This window comes from Achroia grisella, unplaced genomic scaffold (assembly GCF_030625045.1).
Source record: "Achroia grisella isolate CSIRO2021 unplaced genomic scaffold, CSIRO_AGI_Agris_v1 utg1062, whole genome shotgun sequence".
NCBI lineage: Eukaryota > Metazoa > Arthropoda > Insecta > Lepidoptera > Pyralidae > Achroia > Achroia grisella.
In genome coordinates this window covers 2,816,305-2,835,193 of record NW_026712566.1, presented here as the reverse complement: position 1 = coordinate 2,835,193, position 18,889 = coordinate 2,816,305, and the positions used below count along the sequence as shown (strand labels likewise).

Genomic DNA, 18,889 nt, shown 5'->3' with positions numbered 1-18,889 from the left:
ATTTGTATTGCGATAGGACACTGTCAAAAATCACCCAACGATTTTATTGCGTAACTGGAAGGTGTACTTTATACAGTGTAAAGTTAATTTAAACTCATTTTCCTATTGTCTTAAGAAGTAAGGTTTTTTATTTAGCCTTGTGGGCTGCTGCTTAGCTATTACTAATATTATTCCCATAGGAGACGACATGTTAAAGAATTCTATCCTTGTCGTCAGTTTTATACAATATCGATGTCAGTTGATTGCTGTCAATACTGTCATCGCACTGTTATTCGGCAAGGAGATTCATTTATTGTTTTATTTTGTTACACTAAACAAAACATATGCAAATAAATATTTAACCTGTAAATGAGCAACAAACTCCTGAGTAATTGATTAAAATTAGGAAATATTTGTTTGTTTTTAGCATTGTAGAAAACATACATATAAATTCAAATGCGGTTTCAAATGTTATATTGTTTGATTGTACCTTTGATATTGAAAATGTACTTTAACGATACTGAATATAATAAATAAATGATATTGCTTTGCATGCACTACTGGATTTCCCTCTACTACATATAAATATGGGTTCGTTTGAGAAAGATATGGCAGAGAATGATGGAGTTTTTGATCTTGTCACTGCACTGTGTCAAAAAACTGCTTCTAAGTATTGTGGGCAAAATAGAATACCTCAGCACAGGTTTGTTAGTAAGATGAGGACTCAATCTTATGAGATATTGCTAAGGAAGACACCCAAAGCAGTGCCATGTGTTCAAAGTCTTGCTAAAGACCCAATCAATCATTTATTATGCTATAATTATATCTCCCAACAAAATATAAGAAATGTAATAGAATATAATAGATATGTTGAACTAAAGAAGATAATTGGCGATATTCGTAATAAGGATTTTGGAGAATACAGAAATTGTGTTGATAATATTTTGAGATTTCTAATTGCATTAAGTAACACTGTCAAAGATGATTTTTCTGTGGAAATGTATAAGGTAAAATTACAAATAACTTGGATTATTTTATTTTTATTTATTTAAGGCATTTAATATTTTAATGATAATAATTATAAAAGTATAATGTTAAATTATGTTTACTATATGTTCTTGACATAGGTACAAATCTAGTAGTAGGTATATAAATATATATAGTCATACATATGCAATATATAAATAACATTGGTTATATTTTTGTACAGACTTAGAGAGTTGATTTTGAAGTCATTTATACAAAATAATATTCTTTATTCATTACTTAACTCAAACCTATTTTAATAAAATTGTATTAAAAATTAGTGGCCTTGGATATTTCAGGATACTTTCATGATATTTTTAAACTTTGTGACTCCTCTAGTGATTGTTATACAATATCACATTTGACGAGGGCGGAACTCTCTTCTTAATGTGTAATATAATTTATGAAGTCTCCATAGGAAACTCCATACTATATGCTAATTGCATGTTACCATAAATTTATTTTAAAAATTACTCACTTTTTCAGAATCCATTCTCCTTTGGTGCCCTAGATAAAATGCTACCAAAGCCTCCAATAGAAAGCTATGGCTCACCACAGCCATACTCATATTACCCACCACATGTATTTGAATTGCCATACTCTTTGAGAAAACAAGCATCATTCCTGGACAACCAAAGGTCGCAAACTTACACAGAATATACTGTGGAGAGTTTTGATTCAAAATCATGTATGTATTGTGCCATAAATTGTATTCTGTAGCTTCTGCTTGGAAACAAACATTAACACCAGGTGGAAAAAAACATTAGTTTTGGGACTAGCAGAGTTTATGTTATGGGCATTGGATATATTCTTAAATAATTTGTTTTTGTAATTACATTCATGATATACATATAAACATTCATACTCATGAATACAAATATTTGTATTTCTCAAATAATCAAACCTGTCGTAGCATAAGAGTGTGTCCTTATTACTTAATAGTTGAAGCTTGTTAAGTTTGCTGATATGGTTCAAAGTCACAAAACAAGTAATGGGGGTCATAATCACATAGCAGAGCTGAGTGACTGTGTGTATACTCATCCTAACTACATTATTTGTTAATTTATTTACAACATTGACAAAAGTCAGTACGTAAAAAACAAATCTGATTTTATAGTTTATAAACACTATTATCTATATCAAGTTATTGAAGAATTCAAATAAAATTAATTTATTCACATTGTTCAGTTCTAGTTGACACCAACTCTCAAGTACGTGATTCTGCAGAAGTGAAAACTTTCCTGAGTCCGATGTCACTTGCATCTATGACATCTACCCATCTGTCACCATATTCAGAAACTATGTTCAATTACCCACAATTGACTGCACCCAGGGACCTTAAGATACCTGGTTTTGACTCCAATGATGTTAACATAAAGGTAAGCAATATAATATAGAGACAAACTTCTTAGCATGCCATGGATTCACCATACGGATGCCAGGTCCATCATGTGTGAGAGAGGGAAACTCTGAGCAGTTCGCCGGACTTGTGACCCAGATGTAGGTTTAAGGGGCCTCTTTGCCGACGTATATCAACACTCACCTTCACCGCTCGTGCGTCTCTGCCCAGCCAAATCTGGTAGGACCCTGCTAGTGCAGCTTTAGATACACTTTCTAGTATAGAACTTACTGCAGTTCTAGACAAGGCAAGATCTTTTAGAACATTGTAGAGATTTGCTGGTATACCTTTCGTTCCTCCTTCTACCACATATAAATTAACCACATAGTCATTTTTCATGAATTTGTTTATTATTTCCTAATAATTATTTGTTATTATAGCATGCTCTTTAGGTATATTTGTTTCCCATGGTACATGGTTATTAATATTTTTAATCCTATATATAACCACAGATAACATAATATTACATACAGATACCCCATCCCATACAAGAAAATGGTTCCTTCCTAACTCGGGCTATTCTTCGGGCTATTTTATTTCGCCACCGTAGCCGCTAGATGTCGCTAGATCTGAAGCAGTTCGGATTACTAGTGGGTGCTTAGTAACAAAGCATGAAAATAGATGGCAGTGAATTCAGTCTACATGACATCTGTTTTGCAAAGATATGTATATAATAGATATGTAGGTAACTGTATCGTGTACCTCATTAGGGACGATTCAAGATTCAATGTAAATGTGTAGGTATAATATCGTTAGCCGACACTCTGCAGATATGGCTTATGTGCCAATGTATATACCTATTGTGTTATGGTTTATTTTACATTCCATGCCTATTTTTTTTGATATGTTGTAACGCGTCTGCGCTATACGTATAGCCTGATTTTGATACGTTTATACTCGTACGTATCAAAATCGGGCTATACGATTTTTTATTTCAATCGTTATATGTATGAGACTGATTTTAGCTACAATTAATTTACTGGTATATACCTCATGTATTCTACGATGTACCCCTCTTTTACCTAATGAGAATTCCGCTATATCTTATATATAAATTTTGTATCACAGTGTTAGTTGCCATATTTCTCCCACATTTTGATGAAATTTGATATGTATACTTCCCAGGTCTGAGGTAGGGTTGTTATCTATTTTTTATACCCCTAAGTCATAGGGGTGGCCTACCCCGAAAAAATATTTTTTTGTATTATGGACAATTTTTTATTTATTTATAATGTTACATTGAAAATACATACACGCCTAAATTTTCACCCGTCTTTCACCAACCCCTATTTTTAATAGCGATATTCTTACAAATATTATAAATGCTAAAGTAACTCAGTCTGTCTGTTTGTCTCGCTTTCACGCCAAAACTACTGAACTGATTTAATTGAAATTTGGTAGACAGATAATGTAGACCCTGAGAAAGGCTACTTTTTAATGCGAAAAAGTATTGAAAGGGGAAATGAAAGGCTATATGAGGATATCGTAATTTTTAAAGTCAGATCTTGTAAGATTAAGTGAACAGGGTCGGTCTAGGTTTTTCATTATTAGAAATGTGTAACGGGGTAACACGTTATTTAGTGCGAAATTGTGTATATTACAATAAAATTTAACGAGAAAATATTATAATGATATCACTGGGACACTCATTGCCTTACTACTATATCGTCCGTTAGTCGCGAACTTTCTGGAATTCTATCCTATTGGTCGGTCGGCGCGGTTACCGCGCGTAGATGAGTAGATGAAGTACTTAGACGAGTCTCACGGCGCCGCAGCGTATTACTATACATACGTAGTATACAGATGGGTATTACAAATGTTTTTATTACTAGTAATATTACTCTGTTATCTAAGCAAGTAATGTGTGCTTATTTTGAACTTGATAACATTCTGAATTACTCGTATATCTTTCAATATCTTTAGCGGTATAAACCAGGTTATGTACTACTACTAGTATTGTTAGTGAGGGATAAAGTTGATGAACAAAAATAAAACAATATTCGTATTAAAAATATATTCATCTAATATTTTTGGCATTATTTTTAAGTTTCTTCCAAATATAAGGGGTCTGACATGGGGTGTTATGTACCTACATTAAAAAATACTTTTTGAAATGTATGAAAGAAACGTATTGTATGAAATTTTTGAAATGTGTGAAATGTATGCACCTACATTAAAAGATAATTTTTGAAATGTATGAAAGAAATGTATTGTATGAAATTTTTGAAATGTATGAAATGTAAGGACCTACATTAAAAGATAATTTTTGACATGTATGAAATGTATGTACCTACATAAAAAGTTCATTTTTAAAATGTATGAAATGTATGAAAGAAATGTATGTACCTACATTAAAATATAATTTTTGAAATGTATGAGATGTATGAAAACAATGTATGTACCTACATAAAAAGTTCATTTTTGAAATGTATGAAATGTATGAAAGAAATGTATGTACCTACATTAAAAGATAATTTTTGACATGTATGAAATGTATGAAAGAAATGTATGTACCTACATTAAAAGATAATTTTGACATGTATGAAATGTATGAAAGAAATGTATGTACCTACATTAAAATATAATTTTTGAAATGTATGAAAGTAATGTATGTACCTACATAAAAAGTTCATTTTTGAAATGTATGAAATGTATGAAAGAAATGTATGTACATTAAAATATAATTTTTGAAATGTATGAGATGTATGAAAACAATGTATGTACCTACATAAAAAGTTCATTTTTGAAATGTATGAAATGTATGAAATAAATGTATGTACCTACATTAAAAGATATTTTTGACATGTATGAAATGTATGAAAGAAATGTATGTACCTACATTAAAAGATAATTTTTGACATGTATGAAATGTATGAAAGAAATGTTTGTACCTACATTAAAATATAATTTTTGAAATGTATGCACCGTACAATAACAATACACGTTAAACATCATACCACAGAGTCATACGCAAGTTAAAAACAAACTGCTATGATATTAATGAGAAAGGAAAATAAACTTTATGGTATTCGAGTTAGGGTCGATTTCTCTCTTTTTTTTAAAACTATTTTAATCTTACCAGTTGCCAGTATTCGAAGACAGCTACGATTCGTACTCGATATTTTAAATTATTATGTAATCGATTTTTCAGTACAAATGTAAATAACCAACGACACTAATAATGTACTACTATATTCCGTTCTTTGAAACGGAATACTGCTATACTTAATACAAAATAATGAAAATTTACTGTTCACAACGACTCATTAAAAGCATCATCGAATAATGCGCTGTAATAAAATCCTGTTATCGATTATTAAAAAAAATCGATAATACATGTATTTATTTTTAATATGACAACACTTCATACATAAGTATTATTGGAAATAGTATTATTTGTTTGTTCGGCTATTTTTAATTTACTTAAACTTTTTTTATATGTTTAATTTACAATAATAATATATTAAGTGCTTATTATTGGAAAATATAAAAAAGACATTTAATTAGGCCGATACAAATGACGACAATGCCATCTATGAAAGCATTTTGAAAACATTGAGCCCCGTATTAGCACTGATTAAAGTGTAATTAAGTACTGGAAAATAACAAAATGAGTAAATATATGAAAATTACTTTTCTAAACGCATTATTTCATTTTAACATGTATATATATTTTTTTAAAAATGGATTAAACTATTTTGAAAACACAGTTTTGTTTTTTAAAACGTTTGCAAAACTATGAAGAATTCCATCGATACCAATCACGCCATCTATATGCAACTTTTAGCAATAATAATGGCTATTTCCTCATTGAGTGCCACTGATATAACAAAAAACCAAATCTGTTCTCTCTATAATATTCACACATTAATTAAGATGTACTGATAATCTTTACAAAAAATAATTACAGTTTTCATTGGAGAACACAAACTTGAAATCTGATGTAAAGGAAGTATTCAGAGCTGATATTGATGAAGCGTCACTGGATATTTGGGAGTTGGCAACTCAGGTTGATAAAGATATACCTGATGACATTTGGGATACTGTTGGTAAGTAGTCAAATTGTTATTTAACTTAAAACTTCCCAGTAAGGGGAAGAGCAAGACAGCTATATCAAGCAAGTTAAGGAAAAATTTGGAGTCGCGTCGTATCAACAATTAAAAAGACTGATAGAAGATCGTCAAAGGTAGCGAGAGCTTCACAGACAAGAGCTCAGCTCTTAAATTTTGTAATGACATATTGTAAATTAAATAATGTAAATTTAATATTGTAATGGGTGAAAACTGTGATCGGTACAGCCTATGCTGTAAATAATATAATTGACGTAGTGGAGTAACCTGAAACAGTCATGCTCGCTATAAAGTTCAAACTTGTGGCGGCGTGGTGGGCCGGGTCGATGTGCTCCCTCAGATATGGTTGAGTACAATGATGGCTGGCTCATCCGTCATACTCGTGAACGGGTGCTGTTTGTGGGGACTGGTCTGTTCAGGTTGTGAACACTGATTAAATTTTTTGTTCTTTGCGATAGCATATGCTGGTGGTCACTCTATTCTCCCAAATTTGAATTATAATAACTGTATTTATCATAAACATGTTCCACTATTATTTGAAAAAAATACGAGCTGAGTTTCTTGTCAGTTCTTCTCATCTCGATATCATTCCGAACTGACGGTAGATTTGACATATCATAAGAGTCTGTAATAGACCATGAATAAAGATATTTTGAATTTGAATTTGAATTTGAAATTATGAGTTAACATATGTAACACTTTATTTACAGCAAAACTACCACTAGTGAATGAGCGCCAGCTCATAGCGAGCTCACCACGGGAGCTTCTGTTGTGGCGTCGTGTACACGAAGATGTACTGTCCGACCTCAGTGTAGTCGCTGAGAAGCAATTTATAAGGCATATCATGTATTTAATTAGTAAGTAGTTATATATTTTAAAGAAAGAAAGAAAGAAAGAAAAATATTTTATTCAGAGCAATGTAAAAAATACAATATAAACAACAAACGAAAAAAAAAGAGCAAATAAAATGTACATATAATTAAACTTAATTTACCATAGTTAAAAATAAACATAAAATACTCATTTTTTACATCCAAAAATACACTGAAATGGCTCCACTCAGCTTTAATGTATTTGTTGTTTGTTTTCAATTATTCAACAATTTTTAAGAAGGTGGTTGAAGGAAATTATTAAGGTTTCTTATCGATCGCGTATATCCATAGGCTACGGTAATCATTTACCATCAGATGGGCCGTATGCTTGTTTGCCACCATAGTAGTATATAAAAAAAAAGAGTGTATAGGTAACTGAAGACCACAAGATAGAAATGAACAGATTTTCTAATTGATGATAATGGAATTGTGCTCCCATCCGAGCAAATGGTTTACCCTGGCCGGCCACTAGGGGAGGATGATTAGATGAGCATGAAGTCAGATCAGTTCAACAATCCCTTCCCCCAAGGGTTTTTTTTTCGGACTACTCTAATGCTGTTGGCCGTAGCTGGCCTTTACAGCTTCACCGGACGTTATGGGGCGAGTGCAGATGGCACTCCAAACCCGCGGAAGGACTTATGGAGCGACTGAAGGCCAACTCCTGCCCGACGGATACGACTTTAGTCTGAGGGCACCACTAGGGGTTCGAACCTCAGCTCAGGCTGTCGTAATTTCGATCCCCGTTTGAATTGGACGGTGGATCGATCGGAGGGGCGCCCGGGCGCGCGCAGGCGCCCGGTTGAATGCGCGATAATGTGTGTTTGAGGTCGTCGTCTTCGCCGGCGAGGACGGTGTCGTGTGTGTATCCCGCAAAGGGTAGACTTTAAGTAGTAAAACCTTATGCAGTTACCATAAAATGAATTACTAACTTTAGTTAAACTGCCGGTGAAACCAGTTTGTTATTTTTACGTATTCTTTTAATAGAGTAATTGCTATCTGTTTTTAAACTGTTAGTATTTTTCCTGGTACACATGAAATTTTCGTTCGAATGTATTGAGAAGTTAAGATTAGTAAAGCTTATCATTTACATAGTATAAAATAATATGTGTGCTGTCGCTGTTTGTCCGTCCCTATGTATGCTTAAATCTTTAAAACTACGCAACGGATTTTGAAGCGGTTTTTTTAATAGATAGAGCGATTCATGAGGAAGTTTTATATATAATACATGTACACCGGTGTGAAGCCGAGGCAAGTAGCTAGTTAATATTATAAATGCCAAAGTTTGTGAGTATGGATAGAGATTTGTATCTCTCTTTTAACGTAACGGATTTTGATGAAACTTTACAGTAATATAACTTACACATCAGAATAACATATAGGCTATTTATTCCTCGCGGGTGAAGCAGTGGGTACAGCTAGTTACTAAATAGTACTTATTGATACTTAGTGTTTGTTTTGGCACCACATTCATATTAAAATGATTTCAGTTGGCGTAGAAACAAACTCGTTTCCATTCAACCATGAGCTGAACAGTTTCTACATGAAGAGGAATCTGGTTTTAGAGGGTATATCAAAGGAAAGGTTGAACGGCTACGTATCAGAACTGTTGAATATTGGCACATATTACCGGAGACTTTATAAATTCGCCTTCAACCACAAATTAGAGGACCATTTCCATAGCCACGGATTGGTTTATGAGGTCAGTAAAGATATATTAATCTCTATTGAAGGCTTCTATGGTCTAGTGGTTTAGTACACTTTCATATTTTCCACGGTCGCGGGTTCGATTCCTCGCACGATGCAAACATTTGTACTCTGAGTGTGATTGTCAGTACATATTAAAGAGGTATTAATCTCTATTGAATCTCTCTATGGTCGAGTGGTTTAGTACACGGTCTTATTTTCGATGGTCGCAGATTCGATTCCTCACATGATGTAAACATTTGTATACATGAGTGTTGTTTGTATTTGTCTGGATATTTCCTATGCATATTATGTATAAATACATACATACAAAAATATTTATTCCAGTCTTTTTATCACTTGCCTAGTACCCATAACATAGCAATCAATAAAGTAAGAAATTATTATTTGTAAAAGAATATTTTTTTTAATTAAAAAAATGATAATTAATTTGTATTTGCGTTTCAGGCGGCCAGGGAAGTCATAAGGCGTTACCTACTGGAGTTCCGTTTGTTCGCAACCGAGATATACGAGGAATGTACCAAAAACAAATCCGAGGATTTGAACTGCATGCCCACACTGCTGCAGATATTGTACCACATGGAACCGCTGCAGCTGGAAATTGAAACTGTTGTGTCTGTGTACAAAATGATAGATTCCGGTATGTCTTTTATATACTCACTATATATATAATTATATATGTCAAATATTTGGTACTGAATGTAATATTATTTTATTGAATTAATGTATTTTGTGTATAATTAAAAAAAATATTTAGCATGGTGCACTCCTTCTTTGTATAAACTATAAGTGTGCGAAATTTCATACTCTTCTGTCCGCACAATTCTCATAATAAGGGGTACAAAGTTTTTGTTTATATTATATCTATAGATGGCGCTGTGTTAATTACCCTTATTCTATTTTAATTCCCGAAATTATTCAGTATCTTAATTTATAGTTATTATTATTTCATATACCAGTTGTCTAGTATTGATTACACAAGCTCTGCTTACCGTAGGACTAGATGGCGCTGTCTTAATTGTCCAGGGTTATTTATCCATACCAATATAAATGTAAAAGTATGTCTGTCAGTCTCGCTATAAATGAAATTTGGTACACAGATAGTCTAGACCCTTAGAAAGGATAAAGGCTACTTTCTAATGCGAAAAAAGGGTTGTAAGGAGAGATTATAGGGGAGATGAAAGTTGATATGGAAGTATTGAAAATTGTCATTTTTAAAGCTAGAACTTGAAACTTATTTTTTGCCTGTTGATTAAAAAGAAAATAGATATGACATTCAAAGTTTTACAAACTTTGAATGTCATATCTATTTTCTTAATAAATTCGTTTTTTTTAAGCTAGAATATTGAAACTTTTTGACTTTCTTTGGGTTACTTTATTTGATCAAAGTCACTATAATACGCGGAAGAAGTCACGGGCACAGCTAGTTATTTATATTATAAAATTAGTGTGTATTTAATGTTGTAGAGTCAACAACGATACCGCACGGCGCCGAGCTAATGTCGTACCTGTTCAACGAAATATCTCTGGTGACTGAAAAGAGAACTGCATTCACAATGTTCAATATGTTGTTCTCTATTTGCAAGGTGTATTTCAAGTGAGTATTTTCTTGGTTTGTTTGTTCTTTTTTATGTCACGCAAATCATACTACGCACGATGTAACATTCATACTCATGTATACAAATGTTTGTATTCATTTCATTTTTGTAAATACATACATAATATACATAAAAAACACCTAGACAGAACCAATCATACTCATGTATACAAATGTTTGTATTCATTTCATTTTTGTAAATACATACATAATATACATAAAAAACACCTAGACAGAACCAATCATACTCATGAATACAAATGTTTGTATTCATGAGTATGGTTGTTACATAAAACTTAACGATTTCCGTTCTCTAGCCGCTACGTACACGTGCTTTAGTGGGTTCGATTTCCTGCAGGCCGTACATATAAAGTCAATGTATATTCTATTATTATTATTTATTCATGGCAGGTTCATCGAACGGTTCATCTTTGAAGGGGAACTCAATGATAGATACCACGAGTTCTTCATACGTAAAGACTCCCAATACGTGAATTGCCGCTCCAAACGCTACTGGGACAAAGGGTACCATATCAGTCAGAGTGTTGCCATACCTGACTTCCTCAGATCTCTCGCCAGGTTCATACTGCTGTGTGGGAAGTCACTGAGATTATTGAAGCTTTGTAACCCCAGCGTGAGTATTTTTTATTACTGGTTTATTACTGGCTTTTCTTATTAAGCTTAATCTTATTCGCTTGTTCATGACTGGCACGAAAAATTAGGCAAAGGACGGTTACCCAACCGTCGTAGATATAAAAATAATATATAAATAATAGCAAGAAATATTTTAGTCTGTGGTAACATTATTTTTATTGTATAGTCTATGGTTATGAAAAGAAATGAAAATTTCCACTCTATATAAAGAAATGGTAAGAGCTGTGCTCCAGTGTGAAAGCTGAAAGAAATGATGCAACTATTAATATTTTTTTAATTATAAAATTATTGTATTATATTGTAAATGGACTAGTTTGACTTTTGTTTCTCAATATGTTTTTAAATCGCTGATTTGAATCTATTAAAATTCTAAAATACGTCGATATCGAAACTTTTATTTTAGGATCCCCTAGTCCTCCTAATATCGTCAGACCACCCGTCCGTCAAATGCTGCGCCAGTTTCGATGATCTTCAAGAGCAACAGCAAATCTTGGATGTGTATCGCACACGGTGTCTGTTCGTCAGCGGGGAGCCAGTTACCTTCGACCAGATATTACTCAAGAGGGAGGCGGAGAAGAAGGCCTTCACGGAAATGGCGTCGGTGAAGCAAGCTGAAACTTTGGAGAAGATTATCGGTATGTATGAACAGTACAATGACATGCCTTAAGATATTATAAATCTAAATTAACATAAATCCTTTTTCATAAATGATTAAAAACAATTAACAAGTAAGAAATAGAATAGAATAGAAAATCATTTATTCAAATAAACTTAATTTAAGCACTTTTGAATAGTCAATTAGTCAAAATATAAAAATAATAATAATAATAATTAATATACAAATATTATATAGGCGGAGGATATAAATAAATTGTAAATGCACACACAATATACATAGAAAACACACAGACTGATACAAACACTCATAGGCACAAATGCAAATGTTTTTATCGTGCGAGGAATCGAACCTGCGACCATGGAAATTAAGAGGTAGGTTAAACCACAGGCCATCAAAATATATATATAGTAGGCATAATAAAGTTATTATTTTAGCTGAAAGGAAAAGACTGGGGCAACTTATAATAGCTGAGAAGCAGCACTCCCTGCGAGTGCTGGAGGCAGCCATGGCGGAAGCGGCTGCCTCACGTCGCCGCAGCTCCCACGCGGCTCGGCTGATGGTTGCTGCAGACACTCTGGCTGATGATGTGGACTCCAGGATCCGGGACGATGAAAGGTGAGTATCTGTTGAGGTGACATTAATTCCGGTTTAAAGAGGACCGGTTATAGAAAGACGGGCTTTGGGACAAAAAATAAACTAGTGATTCGATTAGACTCGCTTCTCTCAAATAGTGTACTAAAAAAGCTAGATTTAAAAAGACATTATTAGTGTTATAATTAGAAAAAAATAATTTTAGTAATACAATGCGAACAAAATAATTTTACTTTCATTTGTCAATTTCGGACCAGCTCGAGACCGATAATGATATTACAATAAAAGGTTTTTAAGGATTATAGAAAAAAAACAATGGTATATTAAAATAGTTTTAATATTTTTTTACTTATGATGCTATTTGAGCTGAAATGTATTACGTGATAAATCTAGCACCCTACAATATTTCAATACAATTTTAATGGTTTTAGGAACAAAATTATGGAGTACTATTCAAAATTAAACATGGAAGTGGAAAAAAGTAAAATACATACAGAATGGAAAATACGACGTCTTCAATTAGATCAGAGTAGAATACAGTTGCTATCGACGGAAGAGAGGAATCTAAAAAGAGAGAAGTTGGAGCTAGAGCATCAAAAGAACGAAGAAGTCATGGCTATGTCCATACAAAGCATTGATTACAAATCTGATGATGAACAAGATGGTTATGGTGATAAAATAGACAAAAACGTGATAGAATCATCATCGTCGATCATCACAGAAACGGGAGAAACATCTCAAGTAACACAAACTGCTAAACAAACAACTAGTGACATGTTTAGTGTCATTTGCAACGCTGCTAAAAGTATATTCGGTGTTTCGAAGCATACAGAAGAAAAATGTGATAACAATAACAAATTAGATGCTCAAGGAAATATCGTTGGCACTGAAGTTAATTCTAATATAAAAGGCACATCGAGTGAGGTTATAGGTAGTATGATAGATGAAGCATGCGACAATGTGCAATTTATGAAAACAAGACAAGAAGCGCTGTTGAATAAACAAAAGGTGATGTCACATGAATACGGTACAGATAAAGAGAATAATGTAATGAAGGATCCTCCACTTATAACCATGCCAGTCGATGAAGAGAATAATTTACAAGAGTGGACACCATTCTCTGAAGCTAAACGGAATAGAATTAAAGTGCTTGGTACAGAATTCAATTTAGCGAAACCTGAGTCTAAACAAGCGGAACCAGCAACAGAAGCTCAAAAAGAAGCGTTACTGAATAAGAATAAAGTATTACGCGTGGAGTATAATCTTCCAGCTGAAGAAATAGCCAAGAGAGAACCTGCAAATATAGCCCAAGAAGAAGCACTTCGTAATAAAAAGAAGATATTAGGTTCCGAGTATGATTTGAAGCCCATGGAAACGAATGCCAAACAAAGTATTAAAAGGGCTGGATTAACTCTGAATTTAAAGCCGTATGGTGAAACTAGCCAAAGCGTAGTTGCAAATACAGGAAGCGTGACGCCAGATGACTTCTTTCCAACAGTAAGTAAAGTTTAAATAGAACAGTAGTTCGTTATAAAAATTATTTATAATTCAGTCTCTTTTTATTGGGGATTTTATTTCGGGTACCTTTTAACATTGTTAAGTTTAGAAATTGTACTTGTTGTACATGTAGGTTCTTTATGGAAAAATATATTATTTGGGTATTTATTAAGTATTGTACATGTATAATATTATAAAGCAAGTATCTTAGATTTGGAATGGAAGTGTGTAGAAAAAACTGTATCACATTTATGCTAACGACATTGACTTTAACGTATTATGTAATAATAATATCTCAGGATAATTCACACAACGTAGAGTCAAACCTGTGACCTTTGGAACTAAAGCGGTGCGATCTCAAGACAATTCACATAGCGTAGAATCGAACCTGCAATCTTTTAAACTAAGACTACCGCCTTAATTAAAAAAATTGCTAAACCAATAAACTGCTGTAGTCGTCATATAGTTACAGTACCTGATTATTAATGCAATGTGTAAACTTTCAGCTCGATTTAGAAACGCCTACTACAGCTGAAATTCCGGTCGGCGGTCAATCGAGCGACGCTTTCACGCCTCGCTGTGAATTCAAAGATTTAGATACAGCCAAAACTATACCCGACAATAATTTCATTTCATCCAACGGCTTCAATTTCTCTATGATAGATGATATAGAAATAATTAGCAATGTACATACTGAGGAGAGTCCGGATATATCCCCAATGAAGAGTCTAGACCCAAACGAGAGACAATTGACCAAAAAGTATTCTTTCTTCAATATGCTAGATGGAGAATACGAGATAGACAATTTTGATCCGTTTGGTGTAAAACATTTGAAGAACTACTCAAAAGAGTATTTTAGCAATAAATTGGATGCTGAAATGGCAACATCGTGCTATACACATCCAGGTGTCATAATGGAGGAAGTGAAAAAGAGGCCGTATGCAAATATATTCGGGTCTCACGAAGAGAAGAAAGAGGAGAAAATTAATTGTGATAATATAGCAACACTGACAGCGTGTCTACAAAGATCGGTTATGTTACCACTAACATATCAGTTGGAGGTAGTTAATAATTCAATATTAACATACTTTCTGGTGAATCTGGACATGTACGAACATTTGAGGAGTTTGAAGGACTACTTCTTTTTGATGGACGGCGAATTTTCTAGAAGCATCTGTCACAATTTGTTCACGAAGTTGACCAAGACGCTCAACCCACAGGAATTGCTCAACTTCGGCACGTTGCATAATATTTTGGATAAAGCACTGGGCTCATCAATTTCACGTAAGTTGTTAACATTTTACTAATACTACCTGTCCCTGCGAACGTTTTTTTGACATATAAATTAAAATCGCTATTAAAAAATAGGGGTTGGTTATAGAAGGGTGAAAATTTAGGATTGTATTTTTAATGCCACATAATAAAGAAATAAATTTTAAAAACTGTCGAAAAAATAAAAAAAAAATGTTCGAGGTGAGCCACCCTTAACATTTAGGGGTGTAAAAATAAATAAACATATAAAATTTCATCAAAATCGGTCAAATCGTTTCGGAGGAGTATGGTAACTAACATTGTTACACAAGAATTTTATGTATAAGAAGATATATGTTACAGATGTACACAAATTCTCTGAGAATTTATCATTCACCATCACGGAGTCACCACTCAGCTTCCAACACAGCTCCCCAGACGTGCTCCAATGCCTCTCTCTCACATATGCGGTAGAATGGCCTTTGAATATCATCCTATCGCAAGAAGCTTTACTTCGGTACGCCAAGGTGTTTCAATTCCTCGTCAAGATGAGGAGGATCTTCTGGGTGCTCGGTGAAGATTTCGAGGTAAGATGACGTAACCTCAGTGGTATAGTGGTTTAACAGATTGCCTTTAACCGATGTTTCGATTCCTCGCACGGTACCAATATTTGTATTCATGAGAAATATTGTTTATATCTGTCTGGGTGTTTTCTATATATATTAATGTGTATATAAAAAAAAAATCTATGTATTTATATCAGTTGTCTAGTACCCATAGTAGAGCTTGTACTCTATTTACGTTGTGACTAGATGGCGCTGTGTGAATTGTCGTGAGATATTATTATTATATATGTACTTCTAGCTATTTCATAACCTTATGATTTACTCATAATTTAAAAAAGTACATTTATTTAATTATCCCCTCCTATCGATCACCCTGCTAATTCAAATGGGGATCGACATTACGACGGCCTGAGCCGAGGTTCGAACCCTTAGCGGTGCTAAACTAAAGTCGTATCCGTCAGGCGGGATTTGGCCTTCAGCCGCTCCATAAGTCCTTTTTTTGGTTTGCAGTGCCATCTGCACTCGCCCTCTATCGTCCAGTGAATCGTTTGTATGCTATCCAATTGTTATTTGTATTCTTGGCCTAGAGTAGTAAATCATTTGTTTTATAACAGGCATTAAAATTATCAGTCAAGTTCTCAAGACAACACTCCCGCAAACTGCTACGCTCTCCGCAATACATTTCAATACAGATCTACCGTCACAACATGGCCGCTATGATCCGAGCGTTAGATAACTACATAGTAACCACATGTATACTGAGCTCGTGGACGGAGTTCGAGAACGATCTGAAGAAGGCGAGGACACTAGACGACCTGTACGAATGTCACGTGGTGTATATAAAGAAAGTGCTGTTCAGATGCTTGTTGAATAATAGGTCGACGCCGGTTATGAAGTTGCTGAACGATATCTTCACGGTTATCTTGAAGTTTAGCCGCGTTCTGAAGAGTGGGTGAGTGGTTTGTTATAGTAATTATAGTGGCAAATAATATATGTATTATGATAATATATAATGGGGTTGCCATATCGCCGGACATACCAGCCAGTTTGGCCGGACATTTGGGTGAAAAGGCCGGACACCCTATATTATTGAGGTTTTTCTATTTCAGTATGAATAGGTACGACTAAAAATTGTATGTAAAAACAAACTTTTTTTTTTTAATAACTGTCTGAATTGTCCTTGGTTATTATTATTAAATTTCAGATTTAGTTATTTGCCATGTAAAATATATTTTATTATTAACTAAGTTAAACTAACTAAACTAATTAAGCTGTGCCCACGACTTGGTCTGCGTGGATCTTTTTTTATATTTAATCAACAGCCTAAATAATAAGTTTCAAGTTTTTAGCTCTAAAAATGAAAATACTTCCATACAAATTCACCTCACCTTTCAACCCTATTTTCATTTTAATAAATGCCTATGTTCTTTCTAAGGGTGTAGACTATGTGTGTACCAAATTTCTTTTAAGTCAGCTTAGTAGTTTTGACGCGAAGGTGTGACAGGCAAGCAGAGTTATTTACGCATTTATAATATTAGTAATTGCAAGGATAATAGCAGATGGTCAAGAATAAAGCATTATTAAAAAAAAAAACAAAATGATGGATCGCGCACAGAGTACTATACTTATATACTCAGTACTTTTTGATAGCTCTGTGGTCAGACACAGATATATATTGGGTGTTTCTATTATAATCTGTATTTTTTTATCCAGTGAATGGCACCAGAAAGAGGCGAATGGCCACTTCGTGCACACCAGCTACCCGCAACTACAAGAGTTGTTCCATCTATTCGAGAAGTTGGCGAAATATTTGCACAAAGTGGTGACCAAGCTTATGGAGTGCGGGTACCAGAGACACCTGGTGGAGCTCCTGACTATGGTCAACCTGAACGGCTATTACGAACCTGACAGAAGCAAGGATGAACATAGTACCCCCATCAAATCTTGAATCTTGAATTCCAGTGTGATAGGAATATAACTGACTACCTCTTTAGACTCTAGCAGTCATCATACATACATACTACATTTTTTTTATACTACGATGGTGATAAACAAGCATGCGGTCTATTATATATTGTTAACCGGGTTTTAACATGAATAATTTTATGGTAAATAAAGACATTTATCTCTCGACGTTTGTGTCAGCTCATGACTACGACTAGTGCAATATAGTCGTAACGTCGAGAGAGATAACCTTTGTTTACCATAAAATTATTAGGTTTGGGAGACCGCTTTACTTCCCACGGTCGCGGGTTCGATTCCTCGCACAATCCTAAGATTTGTATTTATAAGTATGATTGTTTGTGGTCTGGCTGTTTTGATAATACCTATAATAGAAGTAAATTGCCCTGGTTTGTTATTATGGTGAGAGGACCGCACGTTGTGAAACTTTATTCATCTCGGGTAATTTAATATGGTTAAACATATTAAATATTCATATTAAATCAAGTTATAACAACAATTTTGATATAAATAATGTAGCTAATACTATAATATTTGTAAATTTTATAACAAAATACTCATTAGAATAATATGTCTGATTAATAAACATGAGCTTTAGCGTGTAGGAAATATGCCTTTTATTGAGTTAACAAATGTGATATTACTTTTCCCACCAAGTGTGTTTGTTTATTGTTAATTATATAATCGTTTGCACTGTAATACACGGTATTAAGGTATTCTTTGCTGTGAATTTGTTGCATTATAATATGTACTGTAGCTAATTTTAAAATGCACGTTATGTATATAATTTATTGTTAATTAAAATTTATATTATTAATAATAATAAAATAATTTACTAATTCATTTTGTAGTTTTATTTTACAAGATACAGTCATTTAGGTACAAGTAGGTTAAAAACAGTATTAAAACACATATGTTTATACCGTGGAAAGTTATCAATAACAGAAAAAAGGAAGAATTAATATTTAAGTGAGAATTATGAATAACAAACTATAAAATACTAAGGAAATAAAACTATCTAAATTAATTTAATAATAAAAAAAACATGTTCAGTAGTTATTGCGTGAAAGAGTAACAAACAACCGTCCATTCGTCTATACAT

General features: G+C 33.5%; 1 protein-coding gene across 1 annotated transcript; it reads left to right on the top strand.

The window, feature by feature from the left end:
- Nucleotides 1-566: 566 nt before the first annotated feature.
- On the top strand, nt 567-18,556 carry LOC131854651 (gamma-tubulin complex component 6). The gene is made up of 16 exons (XM_059205786.1): nt 567-986; nt 1,492-1,693; nt 2,194-2,384; nt 6,315-6,453; nt 7,185-7,331; nt 8,834-9,045; nt 9,498-9,690; nt 10,518-10,647; nt 11,059-11,281; nt 11,705-11,936; nt 12,355-12,535; nt 12,943-14,008; nt 14,515-15,292; nt 15,623-15,846; nt 16,440-16,777; nt 17,539-18,556. Exons 1-16 carry the CDS (start codon nt 567-569, stop codon nt 17,771-17,773), a joined length of 4,911 nt encoding a protein of 1,636 aa, XP_059061769.1. The 3' UTR covers nt 17,774-18,556.
- The last annotated feature ends 333 nt before the right edge of the window (nt 18,557-18,889 follow it).

What these genes read in the sequence shown, in the direction of transcription:
- LOC131854651 (XM_059205786.1), top strand. Translation starts at nt 567, where the DNA reads ATGGGTTCGTTTGAGAAAGATATGGCAGAGAATGATGGAGTTTTTGAT. An exon ending in AGGATCCGGGACGATGAAAG is followed by an intron (nt 12,536 to 12,942) that starts GTGAGTATCTGT and finishes TAATGGTTTTAG; the next exon opens with GAACAAAATTATGGAGTACT. An exon ending in ACTGGGCTCATCAATTTCAC is followed by an intron (nt 15,293 to 15,622) that starts GTAAGTTGTTAA and finishes TATATGTTACAG; the next exon opens with ATGTACACAAATTCTCTGAG.